The 19031-nt window shown below is 40.5% G+C and overlaps 3 protein-coding genes across 3 annotated transcripts; all 3 read right to left on the bottom strand.

Moving 5' to 3' along the window:
• Nucleotides 1-33: 33 nt before the first annotated feature.
• Nucleotides 34-1029, bottom strand: LOC117449677 (P2Y purinoceptor 1-like). Its single transcript, XM_034087473.1, has one exon. The coding sequence runs from the start codon at nucleotides 1027-1029 to the stop codon at nucleotides 34-36; it is 996 nt and encodes a 331-aa protein (XP_033943364.1).
• Nucleotides 1030-4770: 3741 nt separating this feature from the next.
• Nucleotides 4771-6693, bottom strand: LOC117450178 (P2Y purinoceptor 1-like). Its single transcript, XM_034088264.1, has one exon. It carries the CDS (start codon nucleotides 6691-6693, stop codon nucleotides 5713-5715), a length of 981 nt encoding a protein of 326 aa, XP_033944155.1. The 3' UTR covers nucleotides 4771-5712.
• Nucleotides 6694-9943: 3250 nt separating this feature from the next.
• Nucleotides 9944-12491, bottom strand: LOC117450177 (P2Y purinoceptor 1-like). Its single transcript, XM_034088263.2, has one exon. The coding sequence runs from the start codon at nucleotides 12368-12370 to the stop codon at nucleotides 11384-11386; it is 987 nt and encodes a 328-aa protein (XP_033944154.1). The 5' UTR covers nucleotides 12371-12491; the 3' UTR covers nucleotides 9944-11383.
• Between the last annotated feature and the right edge of the window lie 6540 nt (nucleotides 12492-19031).

The following is a 19031-nucleotide window of genomic DNA, read 5'->3' as shown; positions in this document are numbered from 1 at the left end:
CATACAACTAGAAAAGTGGCATTCCGTAATTTGTCAATGTAAAGATATGATTTCCTCATCTGCAGTTTGTGCTACACGCACAGAGTTGGAGTTTGACAAACGGCTGAAGGTCTCACGAGCTCGCAGGAGCAGCTGCCCGAGTTGAGCAGGAATATTCTCCTCTCCATGGAGGTACACCAGAGGGTTGAGAGCACTGTTCAGACACACAAGGCCACGACTTATCTGATGAGCAATGTAGACTGCATCAAACCATTTACGGCACAGCCTTTGATTTAACAAAACTCTTGACCAGAGGTTGAGGTTCTTCAACACATGATAGGGGATGTAACAAACCGAGTAAAGCAGAATCAAGATGAACAGCAACTTCAAGCATTTCTGTTTCAGTACCTTGTCAGTGGTGTTTGTGCGACAGAGCACAACAATCACATGTCCATAGCAGCCCAGGGCGATCAGGAATGGGATACAAAACCCAGTGAGAGTCCATCCAAGGCTGTACTTCAGGTAATCCTCGACGTAGAACTTACCGGTGGTATCATAACATTTCCCAGGCTTGTTTCTAAACGTTTTGCTGAAGAACATGTCAGGAAGACTTTGAATGCTCACCAACAGCCAAACCAAGACTGAGATCCCAACAGAGTGGAGGACAGTTATTCTTCCCAAAACTCTCATCGGATGGACAATAGCCAGGTACCTGTACACACTTATGCAAGTGAGGAACCCAATGCTGCCATACAGATTCAGGTTGAAGCAGAATCTTGTTATCTTGCAAAACACATCTCCAAAGATCCACTTACTGCCCATTAAGTAGTACACCACCAAAAATGGGAGTGTGAGCAGGTACAAAACATCAGCGAGTCCGAGGTTGAAAACAAAAACATTGATGTTTCCCAGTTTCTTCCACTTCTGAACCAAAGATTTCAAACCCCATCCATTAGCGAGCAGACCAACGATGAAGACTAAGATGTAAACAGGAGGCAGAAATGTGCGTGTAAAGTCAAAGCTGACACGAGTACAAGAAGACTTATTCATTGTGTATTAAGAGAGCGTTACAACAAATCTTTTTCTCTGTAGATGATTTGGCTTATGAGCGAATTAAGAAAACCTGACCTACATGTAGGATCTGTTCAAAGAAGACTTCCTTTTTGATGCTCGCTGTCACGGCTAGATAAAAGGGAGATCAAAGTAAAGACATGTCAGCATCACGTATGATTTGTCCACACCACAACTGAGGATGTGGTCTTGATATCTGAAAGCACATAAGGACTGTTCATGTGTCCAAAGGTGTAAAACTAAATCTCACCTTATATTAATCCTTATGTACCTTAACAGTTTTATCAAACACTTAAAGTGCATACTATCATTTAAGACATGTAGAAGCAGTTTGGGTGATGCAGATTTGCTTCGTAATTTAAACAAATGAAAATAAAGGTTAATTAATTAATTGGAAAATGTAACTTTATGTACTTAATAGTCTTTAATCTTTCATTTATTCACAACAACATTACTAATACCATTGATTAACACCAGTTTACCATGTAACTGTGAAACAATACCTCAAATGCTTTTTTACATACACATACAAACTAAGTTAATAAGATTTTACTTTTAAAATATATAGAGGAGAATAGTTGTTATGTTGTTGAGGGCACAATTAAATTAAAGCTCAGGTTTAGAAAAGCAAACTGCCAAGACAGAAGTCTACAGTCACACCATGCCACACATTAAAAGATAGATATAAGTCGAGGTCTCAAGTTTCTTTTTGGTGCTTGGCAGCTGTGGAGAAGTTAATGGTGGATTTATGAGTGACATGAGGATGGCTGATTTTTAGGTGCACTAAACTAACAATTACTAGGCAGTTGGGCTGTGCGATTATGGAAAAAATCATAATCACGATTATCTTTGGTTAATAATTGATATCACGATTATTAAAAACGATTACTTTGAATACATCAATTTATTGAAAAAAAAGATTGAACAGTATGTTTTTAACAGTTGATTACCCTGAACTTTAAGTATAATTCAACTGAAAAAACTATTTAAAAAAAAAAGGAAAAAAAGTTTTTCTTTTTTTTAATACAAATAATAATCGTTTTATTTCGATTACGTTGTTTTCGTAATCGTTGCAAGCCAAAATCGTAATCAAGATTAATATATGATTAATTGCACAGCCCTACTAGGCAGTTAATTAATTCAATTGAATGTGTATTTAGGTAAGGTTTATGGAATATAAGAAACCGTCATAATGTTGAATGTTTAGGAAAAAATATCAATAGATAAGAAAAACAGAAAAAAAACATGTTGTACAAGCAGAATACAACATATTATATTGAGGAATAATATAACCATATTGTGTTTTATTTGCATAGTTATAGTATTTCAATTAAATCTGTCCACCTATAGTTTTATCAGTCTTTTTTTTATTCCCTGTGAACTTGAACATTGCTCACATGAGCTTGTTTTAACCAGTGATGGAGGAAGTATTCTTTCATATCACAGATGAACAAAAGCTTTAAACTGGTTGTCCTAATATAATATAACACAAGACTAATGCAGGCCAATACTTGAGTTGATTTTTGGCTGCTCGACAGACACTAACTGGACAAGAAAGTAAATTACATATTTCTCTTTTTTGCATGCAAGGTTTAAATAAATAAATAGATACATCAGTAATAATGCTGATAGTTCATTAAAAAATATGTAGTGCAACACAAAAGTTACATATTTGGACATTTAATTAAGTGATATAGGTCTGAGTAGTAGCTTGGGAGCGTGGTGATGTTAAATACATAGCCGGTTAACCTTCTAGTGCAAGCTACCAAAATAAACAAACGTTTAATATTGGCTGGAAGTACTCACACGTCCATGTCATGTCACCTGAAACAGGGCCGGGGTAAGAGGCCGGATGCAGAGGATGTACGCTTCAGGAAAGACCTGCTGCAGCAGGCGGGAGACCTCCACTCCCTAGGGTCCAAAGAGAGTTTTTTGGTCCTCTTTGTCTCATAAATTCAAATGTCTCCTCATTCACTTTAATGAATTGAAAGATAATTTATCTCTGATGATGATGATGACGACGACGACGACGACGACGACGACGACGACGACGACGACGACGACGACGACGACGACGACGATGATGATGTACAATATTGAGATACGTGAACGTAGTATCTTAATTATATGGTATTTTCACAATTTTGAGAGATGTGTACTTTGCTTGAGTATTTCAATCTTGTGCTACTTTGTACTTCTATCCCACTACAATTCAGAGGGAAAAGTGTACATTCACTCTAGTACATTTATAAAAGGTATTTGGTTACTTTGGTTACTAAGTTTTTTTAATGAATATTTATATATGATCACAGATTCATTCAGCTCATTCAGTTTAGTTAACCAGTAGAATTTTAAAGTAATTAAAATAAGCCCCACCATACCAGCTTCAACATTAAAGTGATGTTTCTTTAACGCATCAAAAATGTTAATCCAGTAACATAATAAGACGATGGATATATTATTCTGAAATAGGAACAATTGCATAATGAGTACCTTTACCTTGGTTCAGTACTTTTTGAATTCAGGTCTAATACATGTTACAGAGCATTTTTACACTGTAGCATTTTTAGTGTTATTTTTCTAGCACTAGCTTAGATTAAACAGTCTATGGTAATGTTGCTAGCATGCTAATGTTGCTAGCATGCTAACACGCTAATTACCTTTTTTTAAACCTCATAGTATTGATACAGTATTGAAAAACACACTTATTTTTACCTTTTGACGATTGTGATCGGTTCTCAATCATATTGTTTAATCTGCTTTGGCTGAAGTTTGCGATATATTCAGTTGTTCCGACATTAGCGATGTTTATCTGGGCAGTTTACCGGCTGCCGCCCAACGTCTACGTGGACCGCCTTCACAATGACAGGTGTTTGGGCTAAACGTTTAAAACAAAAACCATGTCAAACGTTGGATTTCTGGTGAAAAGTGGTACACCTCCTGGACCAGTGGTTCTCAAACTTTTTTCAATAATGTACCCCCTTTGAAAAACAATGTCAGCCAAGTACCCCCTGATCAGCGCAAAAACGATTTGTTAGGGACAAAATGACTATATAAAGAGGTACAGCACAGTGCTGCACCATCAGCACGTCTGATTTATTAAAACAACAACCTTGTAACTGAGAAACACTTAAATGCTTCATGTCAAATGATTACAATCCATCACTAAATTCATGGCAAACCAATTTTAACATCATGCAATAACACAGAAGACATTAGTTGCATTGAACTGATCTTTTTAATAAGATGTACTTACAATTTAGTGAAACATGGGCTTGTGCTTCACTGAGGATCTTTGTCATTCTGACAGGGAGACCACTGCAGTTATTATACTTCACGTTCAGAAATATGTACTGAAACTCAAATAAAATAAAAAATAAATCAAAACAACTGTACATTAATTAAATACATTTGACATTTAGCTTGAGCTGGCTTTAATATTTTCTTTATGGTATTCAAATTGGGCTCAAGTAGAACCGTTACCCATGTATTTAGCTAGTTCTGAGAGAATAATCAACATTGTGCATAACAAGATAAAGCACTGTAACACCTCCATCAGCTGACGCCAACAGGCAGGAGCAGGGAGACAAAGAGAGCAGCCCAAGGTTGCAAGCTACTCTGAAAAATCTAAAATATAAATCATATACTGGTTTGTTTAACACCTTTATGTTTACCACATCATTCCATATTATGTTTTTTTCATAGTTTTGATGTCTTCGGTATTAATCTACAATGTAAAAAATAATCCAAATAAAAACCTTCGAATGAGAAGGTGTGTCCAAACTTTTGACTGGTAGCCTACTGTATGTGATCAAAGTTTTTCAAATGCTGCAGCAACTGTCATGGCAGTGTGTGTGTGTGTGTGTGTGTGTTGTACATTCCTGTTTTTTTTTCTTCTTGCACCACAATTCCTTCTATCATTTTCCTTGGAATATGACTCCTCCCAGGTAATGATTGCACAATGACCCACAGCATCTCTGCTCTTTAGACATTAAATAGTGTTTCTCAGTCCCAATATACATACAAGAATATTCTGGATTTATGTAGCCAACTTCTAAAAAAAAGTTTTGCATCCTTTCTTTATTTTAGTTAAGATTAACATTGACAATATCAAGCTGCATATTGTAATTGTTTATTATTTTTGGAAAACTCCATATATTTATAAAAACAAATGGTCAGGAACTAAGCCAACAATGTATAAATTAATTGAATGCTTATAGCACAATCTAAACTAAAAACTAAAACATGTGTTAAGACCTTGAAGTTATTAAAGTAATATAGTAACACAAACTCTGGCTTTATCATGCAATAATGTTTTTAATATATTTGTTGTTGCGGTAAAGATTATCAGCATTTGTAGAGTATAACTTATTCTTGTATTTTTTATAATAACAGGGTTTAATGAATGTGGATATATTTTTAACCTAAAAACCTTATCTGACAGAAAGATATATATCCTAGTCTTGATGATACACAAAGATATCCCTTAACGTTTGAATTCACACACAGGAACCAAACAGCATTAAAATTCCCCCATATTTAAATGGAAGTCACATTATACATTTGTTGTTATTTTTGTTACTCAACAGACTATGAAAAAGAAATATAGACCTATAAGTGAGACATAGAAAAGCTGAATTCTGCTATTTGTCTTAAATCTTGTTAAACCTCAACTGTAGTCTGAGCTACAGGCACAGAGCTGGAGTTTGACAAACGGCTGAAGGTCTCACGAGCTCGCAGGAGCAGCTTCCCGAGTTGAGCAGGAATATTTTCCTCTCCATGGAGGTACACCAGAGGGTTGAGAGCACTGTTCAGACACACAAGGCCACGACTTATCTGATGAGCAATGTAGACTGCATCAAACCATTTACGGCATTGTCTCTGTTTGGACAGTACTCTTGACCAGAGGTTGAGGTTCTTCAACACATGATAGGGGATGTAACAAACCGAGTAAAGCAGAATCAAGATGAACAGCAACTTCAAGCATCTCTGTTTCAGTACCTTGTCAGTGGTGTTTGTGCGACAGAGCACAACAATCACATGTCCATAGCAGCCCAGGGCGATCAGGAATGGGATACAAAACCCAGTGAGAGTCCATCCAAGGCTGTACTTCAGGTAATCCTCGACGTAGAACTTATCGGTGGTATCATAACATTTCCCAGGCTTGTTTCTAAACGTTTTGCTGAAGAACATGTCAGGAAGACTTTGAATGCTCACCAACAGCCAAACCAAGACTGAGATCCCAACAGAGTGGAGGACAGTTATTCTTCCCAAAACTCTCATCGGATGGACAATAGCCAGGTACCTGTACACACTTATGCAAGTGAGGAACCCAATGCTGCCATACAGATTCAGGTTGAAGCAGAATCTTGTTATCTTGCAAAACACATCTCCAAAGATCCACTTACTGCCCATTAAGTAGTACACCACCAAAAATGGGAGTGTGAGCAGGTACAAAACATCAGCGAGTCCGAGGTTGAAAACAAAAACATTGATGTTTCCCAGTTTCTTCCACTTCTGAACCAAAGATTTCAAACCCCATCCATTAGCGAGCAGACCAACGATGAAGACTAAGATGTAAACAGGAGGCAGAAATGTGCGTGTAAAGTCAAAGCTGACACGAGTACAAGAAGACTTATTCATTGTGTATTAAGAGAGCGTTACAACAAATCTTTTTCTCTGTAGATGATTTGGCTTATGAGCGAATTAAGAAAACCTGACCTACATGTAGGATCTGTTCAAAGAAGACTTCCTTTTTGATGCTCGCTGTCACGGCTAGATAAAAGGGAGATCAAAGTAAAGACATGTCAGCATCACGTATGATTTGTCCACACCACAACTGAGGATGTGGTCTTGATATCTGAAAGCACATAAGGACTGTTCATGTGTCCAAAGGTGTAAAACTAAATCTCACCTTATATTAATCCTTATGTACCTTAACAGTTTTATCAAACACTTAAAGTGCATACTATCATTTAAGACATGTAGAAGCAGTTTGGGTGATGCAGATTTGCTTCGTAATTTAAACAAATGAAAATAAAGGTTAATTAATTAATTGGAAAATGTAACTTTATGTACTTAATAGTCTTTAATCTTTCATTTATTCACAACAACATTACTAATACCATTGATTAACACCAGTTTACCATGTAACTGTGAAACAATACCTCAAATGCTTTTTTACATACACATACAAACTAAGTTAATAAGATTTTACTTTTAAAATATATAGAGGAGAATAGTTGTTATGTTGTTGAGGGCACAATTAAATTAAAGCTCAGGTTTAGAAAAGCAAACTGCCAAGACAGAAGTCTACAGTCACACCATGCCACACATTAAAAGATAGATATAAGTCGAGGTCTCAAGTTTCTTTTTGGTGCTTGGCAGCTGTGGAGAAGTTAATGGTGGATTTATGAGTGACATGAGGATGGCTGATTTTTAGGTGCACTAAACTAACAATTACTAGGCAGTTGGGCTGTGCGATTATGGAAAAAATCATAATCACGATTATCTTTGGTTAATAATTGATATCACGATTATTAAAAACGATTACTTTGAATACATCAATTTATTGAAAAAAAAAGATTGAACAGTATGTTTTTAACAGTTGATTACCCTGAACTTTAAGTATAATTCAACTGAAAAAACTATTTAAAAAAAAAAGGAAAAAAAGTTTTTCTTTTTTTTAATACAAATAATAATCGTTTTATTTCGATTACGTTGTTTTCGTAATCGTTGCAAGCCAAAATCGTAATCAAGATTAATATATGATTAATTGCACAGCCCTACTAGGCAGTTAATTAATTCAATTGAATGTGTATTTAGGTAAGGTTTATGGAATATAAGAAACCGTCATAATGTTGAATGTTTAGGAAAAAATATCAATAGATAAGAAAAACAGAAAAAAAACATGTTGTACAAGCAGAATACAACATATTATATTGAGGAATAATATAACCATATTGTGTTTTATTTGCATAGTTATAGTATTTCAATTAAATCTGTCCACCTATAGTTTTATCAGTCTTTTTTTTATTCCCTGTGAACTTGAACATTGCTCACATGAGCTTGTTTTAACCAGTGATGGAGGAAGTATTCTTTCATATCACAGATGAACAAAAGCTTTAAACTGGTTGTCCTAATATAATATAACACAAGACTAATGCAGGCCAATACTTGAGTTGATTTTTGGCTGCTCGACAGACACTAACTGGACAAGAAAGTAAATTACATATTTCTCTTTTTTGCATGCAAGGTTTAAATAAATAAATAGATACATCAGTAATAATGCTGATAGTTCATTAAAAAATATGTAGTGCAACACAAAAGTTACATATTTGGACATTTAATTAAGTGATATAGGTCTGAGTAGTAGCTTGGGAGCGTGGTGATGTTAAATACATAGCCGGTTAACCTTCTAGTGCAAGCTACCAAAATAAACAAACGTTTAATATTGGCTGGAAGTACTCACACGTCCATGTCATGTCACCTGAAACAGGGCCGGGGTAAGAGGCCGGATGCAGAGGATGTACGCTTCAGGAAAGACCTGCTGCAGCAGGCGGGAGACCTCCACTCCCTAGGGTCCAAAGAGAGTTTTTTGGTCCTCTTTGTCTCATAAATTCAAATGTCTCCTCATTCACTTTAATGAATTGAAAGATAATTTATCTCTGATGATGATGATGACGACGACGACGACGACGACGACGACGACGACGACGACGACGACGACGACGACGACGACGACGACGACGACGATGATGATGTACAATATTGAGATACGTGAACGTAGTATCTTAATTATATGGTATTTTCACAATTTTGAGAGATGTGTACTTTGCTTGAGTATTTCAATCTTGTGCTACTTTGTACTTCTATCCCACTACAATTCAGAGGGAAAAGTGTACATTCACTCTAGTACATTTATAAAAGGTATTTGGTTACTTTGGTTACTAAGTTTTTTTAATGAATATTTATATATGATCACAGATTCATTCAGCTCATTCAGTTTAGTTAACCAGTAGAATTTTAAAGTAATTAAAATAAGCCCCACCATACCAGCTTCAACATTAAAGTGATGTTTCTTTAACGCATCAAAAATGTTAATCCAGTAACATAATAAGACGATGGATATATTATTCTGAAATAGGAACAATTGCATAATGAGTACCTTTACCTTGGTTCAGTACTTTTTGAATTCAGGTCTAATACATGTTACAGAGCATTTTTACACTGTAGCATTTTTAGTGTTATTTTTCTAGCACTAGCTTAGATTAAACAGTCTATGGTAATGTTGCTAGCATGCTAATGTTGCTAGCATGCTAACACGCTAATTACCTTTTTTTAAACCTCATAGTATTGATACAGTATTGAAAAACACACTTATTTTTACCTTTTGACGATTGTGATCGGTTCTCAATCATATTGTTTAATCTGCTTTGGCTGAAGTTTGCGATATATTCAGTTGTTCCGACATTAGCGATGTTTATCTGGGCAGTTTACCGGCTGCCGCCCAACGTCTACGTGGACCGCCTTCACAATGACAGGTGTTTGGGCTAAACGTTTAAAACAAAAACCATGTCAAACGTTGGATTTCTGGTGAAAAGTGGTACACCTCCTGGACCAGTGGTTCTCAAACTTTTTTCAATAATGTACCCCCTTTGAAAAACAATGTCAGCCAAGTACCCCCTGATCAGCGCAAAAACGATTTGTTAGGGACAAAATGCCTATATAAAGAGGTACAGCACAGCGCTGCACCATCAGCACGTCTGATTTATTAAAACAACAACCTTGTAACTGAGAAACACTTAAATGCTTCATGTCAAATGATTACAATCCATCACTAAATTCATGGCAAACCAATTTTAACATCATGCAATAACACAGAAGACATTAGTTGCATTGAACTGATCTTTTTAATAAGATGTACTTACAATTTAGTGAAACATGGGCTTGTGCTTCACTGAGGATCTTTGTCATTCTGACAGGGAGACCACTGCAGTTATTATACTTCACGTTCAGAAATATGTACTGAAACTCAAATAAAATAAAAAATAAATCAAAACAACTGTACATTAATTAAATACATTTGACATTTAGCTTGAGCTGGCTTTAATATTTTCTTTATGGTATTCAAATTGGGCTCAAGTAGAACCGTTACCCATGTATTTAGCTAGTTCTGAGAGAATAATCAACATTGTGCATAACAAGATAAAGCACTGTAACACCTCCATCAGCTGACGCCAACAGGCAGGAGCAGGGAGACAAAGAGAGCAGCCCAAGGTTGCAAGCTACTCTGAAAAATCTAAAATATAAATCATATACTGGTTTGTTTAACACCTTTATGTTTACCACATCATTCCATATTATGTTTTTTCATAGTTTTGATGTCTTCGGTATTAATCTACAATGTAAAAAATAATCCAAATAAAAACCTTCGAATGAGAAGGTGTGTCCAAACTTTTGACTGGTAGCCTACTGTATGTGATCAAAGTTTTTCAAATGCTGCAGCAACTGTCATGGCAGTGTGTGTGTGTGTGTGTGTGTTGTACATTCCTGTTTTTTTTTCTTCTTGCACCACAATTCCTTCTATCATTTTCCTTGGAATATGACTCCTCCCAGGTAATGATTGCACAATGACCCACAGCATCTCTGCTCTTTAGACATTAAATAGTGTTTCTCAGTCCCAATATACATACAAGAATATTCTGGATTTATGTAGCCAACTTCTAAAAAAAAGTTTTGCATCCTTTCTTTATTTTAGTTAAGATTAACATTGACAATATCAAGCTGCATATTGTAATTGTTTATTATTTTTGGAAAACTCCATATATTTATAAAAACAAATGGTCAGGAACTAAGCCAACAATGTATAAATTAATTGAATGCTTATAGCACAATCTAAACTAAAAACTAAAACATGTGTTAAGACCTTGAAGTTATTAAAGTAATATAGTAACACAAACTCTGGCTTTATCATGCAATAATGTTTTTAATATATTTGTTGTTGCGGTAAAGATTATCAGCATTTGTAGAGTATAACTTATTCTTGTATTTTTTATAATAACAGGGTTTAATGAATGTGGATATATTTTTAACCTAAAAACCTTATCTGACAGAAAGATATATATCCTAGTCTTGATGATACACAAAGATATCCCTTAACGTTTGAATTCACACACAGGAACCAAACAGCATTAAAATTCCCCCATATTTAAATGGAAGTCACATTATACATTTGTTGTTATTTTTGTTACTCAACAGACTATGAAAAAGAAATATAGACCTATAAGTGAGACATAGAAAAGCTGAATTCTGCTATTTGTCTTAAATCTTGTTAAACCTCAACTGTAGTCTGAGCTACAGGCACAGAGCTGGAGTTTAACAAACGGCTGAAGGTCTCACGAGCTCGCAGGAGCAGCTTCCCGAGTTGAGCAGGAATATTTTCCTCTCCATGGAGGTACACCAGAGGGTTGAGAGCACTGTTCAGACACACAAGGCCACGACTTATCTGATGAGCAATGTAGACTGCATCAAACCATTTACGGCATTGTCTCTGTTTGGACAGTACTCTTGACCAGAGGTTGAGGTTCTTCAACACATGATAGGGGATGTAACAAACCGAGTAAAGCAGAATCAAGATGAACAGCAACTTCAAGCATCTCTGTTTCAGTACCTTGTCAGTGGTGTTTGTGCGACAGAGCACAACAATCACATGTCCATAGCAGCCCAGGGCGATCAGGAATGGGATACAAAACCCAGTGAGAGTCCATCCAAGGCTGTACTTCAGGTAATCCTCGACGTAGAACTTATCGGTGGTATCATAACATTTCCCAGGCTTGTTTCTAAACGTTTTGCTGAAGAACATGTCAGGAAGACTTTGAATGCTCACCAACAGCCAAACCAAGACTGAGATCCCAACAGAGTGGAGGACAGTTATTCTTCCCAAAACTCTCATCGGATGGACAATAGCCAGGTACCTGTACACACTTATGCAAGTGAGGAACCCAATGCTGCCATACAGATTCAGGTTGAAGCAGAATCTTGTTATCTTGCAAAACACATCTCCAAAGATCCACTTACTGCCCATTAAGTAGTACACCACCAAAAATGGCACTGTGAGCAGGTACAAAACATCAGCGAGTCCGAGGTTGAGAACAAAGATATTGATGTTCCCCAGTTTCTTCCAGTTGTGCAGCAGAGACTTTAATCCCCATCCATTAGCTACCAGACCAACGATGAAGACTAAGATGTAAACCGGAGGCAGAAATCTGCCTGAAAAGTCAATGCTGACACGGGGACAAGATGTGAAATTCATTGTCATCAGGGTGGCAGTTCCTTCTCTCTGTGAGTGTGAGCCAAAATAGAAAGAAAATATAAATCACAGCGTGGATGGTTGAGAGAAGAGTTCCTGTTTAAAGTCACAACCTCCTAATGCAACTGTCTGCAGCACAAGATACAGGAAATGACAATTCTCTGCTGGTTAGTCAGATTTATAAAAAAACGATAGAATAAAATTAAAGTTATCTTAATCAGATCCTAGTCCACATGTTTACATGTGTGGCATCGCTGCATTCTTTATCTTTCTCTGACAACCTTATGAGAAATGGAAACTGAATGTAACAAGTGTTAAACATGTATGCTATGCCTATATAATATGAATGTGTCATACTGTGTAGAGCCAAAATAGGCACCCCTATCAATATGAATTTAAATTAAAGAACAGGTTTTCACAGAACTAAATTAAAATGTTGTCTTTATAAACTTTATAATTTGCTGTTTGAATATTAGAGACAAGCATTCGGTTGGTGGCTAACCTCTTGCAGTTATTTCCTGGGGGGCGTAAAAACCACATCCTGTAGTAACGTACTTTCTGTTGCATCTGATCACAGTTAGCATCTGATCACAGTATGCATGTCGAGTGACTGTGCTGCCATCAACCTCAGCAGCAGATGCTCACAAGAAGTCAGGAGAATGTTAAGGTTGCATCAATACAAGAAGCAATAAGGGGTCCTATTATGATTTTTGGGTTTTCCCTTCCCTGTAGAGCAGGGGTATTCAACTAAAATTCAACGAGGTCCAGTTAGAGAAAATGTCCCCATGCAAAGGTCCGGAACATCAAAATGTCTAACATGCTTTATGAATTAGTGAGATATATATTGAAGTAGCTGTAGCTTTATCAACGTCTGCATGTAATCAACAACTGACTGCCAATCAAATAAAGAAAGTACAATTCATAAACAACAATGTGTATTGTCAATTAACAATGAACTATACAGATATACAGTAAAATACTGTGTATTGAAAATATGTGCATCTTAAAAGTGCTTAATTTTAGATAAATCAAATAAAGTGTAGCAGCAGCTTGAGTTTACCTTTTTCTTTGTGAACCGTTTCACATCATGACTTAAAGGTGGGGTAGGTAAGTTTCAGAAACCGGCTCGAGATCGCTAGAATTTGAAAATACACAACCGGAGAAAATCTGCCACTTCCTTACAGAGCCCCTCCTCCAACACACACGAACGCGCACATGACCAATGAGGACACGCGATAAGTTTGTGCCCAGATGGAAGGCTGACAGGCAGGTAGGCCATCCAATCCGTTTAGCCGGCCCAGCTAAACGGATTGGATGGCCTACCTGCCTGTTGTACTTTTTACAGTATTACGGCTTCTACAGATGAATTTTTTTTATGGATTTTTTGTCAAAGCACTTAAGATATTCATTGCTATCGGGATGTTAAGAGCATTCCATGGAATATAACAAAAAGTGTATCTCGAGCCAGTTTCTGAAACTTACCTACCCCACCTTTAACAGTTTCACCCGATTGTAGAACATATCAGTCTTTACACATCATAACAATTGAACAGTTTTAAAGTTTCTCTTTCTTTCCCTCTTATATTGCAGTCCCTCACTCACTTTTTTTAAATTCAGTGCGAGAATTGAGCTCGAGCTTGTCCTGCCAGGAGTTTGTAAATCTGGGCTGAAATTGTGTCAGGGCCATTCTCATACACATGCAGGTGCTCATTGGTTACAGTGATGCAAACACAGGTATGGTGAAAAAAGAGAGAACTATTCGAAGCAGAATAAAAACAGCGTAATATACCATCTGACAAAGGCCTGTGCTATAATGCATTATTAACTGGCTATTCTTTATAATATACTCAGATCAATAGGAGACAGAGATGTTAAGTTATAAATCAAGGGTTTTTATTATTATTTACAGCAGGGGTGGGGAACCTTTTTCCTTTCAATTTTTACAACATCCTCCGAGGGTCGTACAAATTATTGAACTCAACCTCTGCTTAAAAAAACTAAACTCACAGCCCATTCATTTCGCCTTTCTTTCAGGCTGTGCAAAGAAAAAGCAACCTCTTAATCCAGATATCTCACCATGACACGCGCATGCATGCACGTGCACGGTTGTGGCATGACCACCAAAACAGAAAGATATGGACACAAGATGTGTGCAAATGTATTAGTATCCTATCCATGTGAACATGATTTAAGTGGGGGGGGGACCTAACCTCCTCTAGGGGGGTCTGGGCGCATGCTCCCCTGGGAATATTAACTATTGAAGTTAAAAGCATCAATCTGGTGCACTTTGAGAGCAACATGAAGAGATCTATGGATACATCTTTCAACACCCATATGAAACAGAACTGTAAACAGATTTTTCTTTTTGGATATTTTACAAATCACTCCCCTTTTAAACTCTATTCTTGTTATTTTTAACAACTTTTGTGTTACTGTCATATAGTATTTTATACCTGTTTTTCATTTAGTCTCATTAATAACTATATAATGATCATATCAAGGTGTGACTTAACCTCACTGAGCTGAGGTTATTTGAGCCTCTCAGGAGAGAGCTCTCTTCCACCTGGTTGTAGAAAAGCTCTTTAAATTCGTTAGCATAGCTAGCTAACCAGATGCTAATAACAACAGATCGCCACTGTGCTTACAACTAAAGACACAGCCACGTAAACACTGTGGCATATACGGCTCCTTACGGGTACTGCAATATTTGAAGGGCTGGAGCGGCGTTCCGGTGCTCTCTGTCAGCCTTTCAGACGAGACATACCACGTCCACGTGAAGACAAGTTACGCTCGTGTTGTGTTCATGGAACCTGTCCTTGGCCAGGAAAAACAGGTACTCGATTGTTTAATTATTTTTGCGGTCTAGATTTCTTCTTCTTTTTTGAAGTGAGAAGTTGTCCGTCAGTCGGACTGACGGACGGACTCCCCACCCCCCGCCCCCAAGACGAAAACTGCGGTTCTCCACGAATTACACAAGCCACCCAAATCAGCGTTAAAAAAGCGGGAGGCGCCGAAAAATCCCCTATTAAAGGAATGGTATGCTCATGACACTCATTTTTAAATAATTATCATCCGATAAAACAGACCAGTCTCTGCCAGTCTTTTTTTTTAATTTTTATCCGATGACATTATCTGAAGAACCAGCACCTTACCGTGGTAGAGAGGTTTGTGTGCCCTGATGAACCTGGGGGCTGTGTTGTCTGGAACCTTGTGTTCCTGGTAGGGTCTCCCATGGCAAATTGGTCTCAGGCAAGGGGCCAGACTAAGATTGGTTCAAAAGACCTCATGAAAGAAACAACAAGAAGTGAGGATACCCGGCCCGGAGGAAGCCCGGGGTCCCCTTCTGGAGCCAGGCCCAGAAGGAGGACTCGTCGGCGAGCGTCTGGTGGCCGGGCTTGCCACGGAGCCCGGCCGGGCCCAGCCCGAAAAGGCAACGTGGGCAACACCTCCGCTTCTCCGTCCCGCGGGCCCACCACCTACGGGAAACATCGATGGGGTCGGGTGCGCTGCCAGAAGGGTGGCAGTGAAAGCGGAGGGTCTCGACGGACCAGACCCGGGCGGCAGAAGCTGGCTTTGGGGACGTGGAACGTCACCTCTCTGGGGGGGAAGGAGCCGGAGCTTGTGCGGGAGGTGGAGCGGTACCAGTTGGATCTGGTTGGGCTCACCTCTACGCACAGCGTCGGCTCTGGAACCTTACTTCTGGATAGGGGTTGGACTCTATTCTTCTCCGGAGTTGCTCAAGGTGTGAGGCGCCGGGCGGGTGTGGGGATACTCACAAGTCCCCGGTTAGGTGCTTCGTTGTTGGAGTTTACCCCAGTGGACGAGAGGGTCGCCTCCCTACGCCTGCGGGTTATGGGGGGGAAAACTCTGACTGTTGTGTGTGCTTATGCACCCAACAGCAGTTCAGAGTATTCGGCCTTCTTGGAGACCCTGGAAAGAGTCCTGTATGGGGCTCCTGAAGGGGACTCCTTAGTCTTGCTGGGAGACTTCAACGCACATGTGGGCAATGATGGAGACACTTGGAGGGGCGTGATTGGGAGGAACGGCCCCCCTGATCTGAACCGGAGTGGTGGTTTGTTACTGGACTTCTGTGCTAGTCATGGATTGGCCATAACAAACACCATGTTCGAACATAAGGATGCTCATAAGTGTACGTGGTACCAGAGCACCCTAGGCAGAAGGTCCATGATCGATTTCGTTATCGTATCATCGGACCTGAGGCCGTATGTTTTGGACACTCGGGTAAAGAGAGGGGCGGAGTTGTCAACTGATCACCATCTGGTGGTGAGTTGGGTCGAGTGGCGGGGGAAGCCTCTGGATAGACCTGGTAAGCCCAAACGTGTAGTTCGGGTGAACTGGGAACGTCTGGAGGAGGCCCAAGTTCAGGAGGCCTTCAACTCACACCTCCGGCGGAGCTTTTCGGGCATTCCTGTGGAGGTTGGGGACATTGAACCAGAGTGGTCGGTGTTCAAAGCCTCTATTGCCGAAGCCGCGGTGGGGAGCTGTGGTCTCAAGGTCCTAGGTGCCTCAAGGGGCGGTAACCCTCGAACCTCCTGGTGGACACCGGTGGTCAGGGAAGCCGTCCGACTGAAGAAGGAGGCCTTCAGGGATTTGTTATCCCGGGGGACTCCCGAGGCAGTTGCAAGGTACCGACAGGCCCGAAGGGCAGCAGCCTCATCCGTGGCCGAGGCAAAGCAGCGGGTGTGGGAGAAGTTTGGAGAAGACATGGAGAAGGACTTTCGGGCGGCACCAAAGTTGTTCTGGAAAACTGTCCGACACCTCAGGAGGGGGAAGCAGGGAACCATCCAAGCTGTGTACAGTAAGGATGGGACGTTGTTGACCTCAACTGATGGAGTGTTGGGGCGTTGGAAGGAACACTTTGAGGAACTCCTGAACCCGACAACTCCGCCCTCTATGTTAGAGGCAGAGCTGGAGTATGACGGGGGATCAACACCAATCTCCCGGTGGGAGGTCACTGAGGTCGTTAAACAACTCCACAGTGGCAAAGCCCCGGGGGTGGATGAGATCCGCCCGGAAATGCTGAAGGCTCTGGGTGTTGAGGGACTGTCATGGTTGACACGTCTCATCAACGTTGCGTGGAAGTCGGAAACAGTGCCGAAGGAGTGGCAGACCGGGGTGGTGGTCCCCCTTTTCAAAAAGGGGGATCAGAGGGTGTGTGCCAATTACAGAGGCATCACACTACTCAGCCTCCCCGGGAAAGTTTACTCCAAGGTACTTGAAAGGAGGGTCAGGCCGATTGTCGAACCTCAGATTGAGGAGGAACAATGCGGATTCCGTCCTGGTCGTGGAACGACGGATCAGCTTTTTACTCTCGCAAGGATCCTGGAGGGGGCCTGGGAGTACGCTTATCCGGTCTACATGTGTTTTGTAGACTTGGAGAAGGCGTATGACCGGGTTCCCAGGGAGTTACTGTGGGAGGTGCTGCGGGAGTATGGGGTGAGGGGGTCTCTACTCAGGGCCATCCAATCTCTGTACTCCCAAAGCGAGAGCTGTGTCCGGGTCCTCGGCAGTAAGTCGGACCCATTTCCGGTGAGGGTTGGCCTCCGCCAGGGCTGCGCTTTGTCACCAATCCTGTTTGTAATATACATGGATCGGATTTCGAGGCGTAGTCGTGGGGGGGGGGGTCTGCAGTTCGGTGGAGTAAGGATTGCACCACTGCTTTTTGCAGATGATGTGGTTCTGATGGCTTCATCGGTCTGCGACCTTCAGCACTCACTGGATCGGTTCGCAACCGAGTGTGAAGCGGCTGGGATGAGGATCAGCACCTCCAAATCTGAGGCCATGGTTCTCAGCAGGAAACCGATGGACTGTCCACTCCAAGTAGGGAATGAGTCCTTACCCCAAGTGAAGGAGTTCAAGTATCTCGGGGTCTTGTTCTCGAGTGAGGGAACAATGGAGCGTGAGATGGGCCGGAGAATCGGAGCAGCGGGAGCGGTATTGCAGTCGCTTTACCGCACCGTTGTGACGAAAAGGGAGCTGAGTCAGAAGGCAAAGCTCTCTGTCTACCGGGCCATTTTCGTTCCTACCCTCACCTATGGTCATGAAGGATGGGTCATGACCGAAAGAACGAGATCGCGGATACAAGCGGCCGAGATGGGTTTCCTCCGCCGGGTGGCTGGTGTCTCCCTTAGAGATAAGGTGAGAAGTTCGGTCATCAGGGAGGGACTCGGAGTTGAGCCGCTCCTCCTTCGCGTCGAAAGAAGCCAGTTGAGGTGGTTCGGGCACCTAGTTAGGATGCCACCTGGGCGCCTCCCTAGGGAGGTGTTCCAGGCACGTCCAGCTGGGAAGAGACCAAGGGGTAGACCTAGGACCAGGTGGAGGGATTATATCTCTTCGCTGGCCTGGGAGCGCCTTGGGATCCCCCAGTCAGAGCTGGTTGATGTCGCCAGGGAAAAGAAAGTTTGGGGCTCTCTGCTGGAACTGCTACCCCCGCGACCCGACCACGGATAAGCGGGAGAAGATGGATGGATGGATGGACATTATCAGTGATTTTAAACTGATTATATACCGAAATAACATCAACACTTTGGGCGCCGCCATTTTCCGGACGTGACGTAAACCATGCGTTTGGTTTTCGAAGACACGTTGATCTCCATGTTATTTACTGTAGTTTCTCTCTTCAAATATGCCTCACTGTATCGCGAAATAT

This window comes from Pseudochaenichthys georgianus, chromosome 7, assembly GCF_902827115.2.
Source record: "Pseudochaenichthys georgianus chromosome 7, fPseGeo1.2, whole genome shotgun sequence".
In the NCBI taxonomy this organism is placed as follows: domain Eukaryota; kingdom Metazoa; phylum Chordata; class Actinopteri; order Perciformes; family Channichthyidae; genus Pseudochaenichthys; species Pseudochaenichthys georgianus.
The sequence above is the reverse complement of the archived record's forward strand: the minus strand, read 5'-3'. Positions and strand labels throughout refer to the sequence as shown.

Coding starts and splice junctions, on each gene's coding strand:
- LOC117450177 (XM_034088263.2), bottom strand. CDS start 12,370: ATGACAATGAATTTCACATCTTGTCCCCGTGTCAGCATTGACTTTTCA.
- LOC117449677 (XM_034087473.1), bottom strand. CDS start 1,029: ATGAATAAGTCTTCTTGTACTCGTGTCAGCTTTGACTTTACACGCACA.
- LOC117450178 (XM_034088264.1), bottom strand. CDS start 6,693: ATGAATAAGTCTTCTTGTACTCGTGTCAGCTTTGACTTTACACGCACA.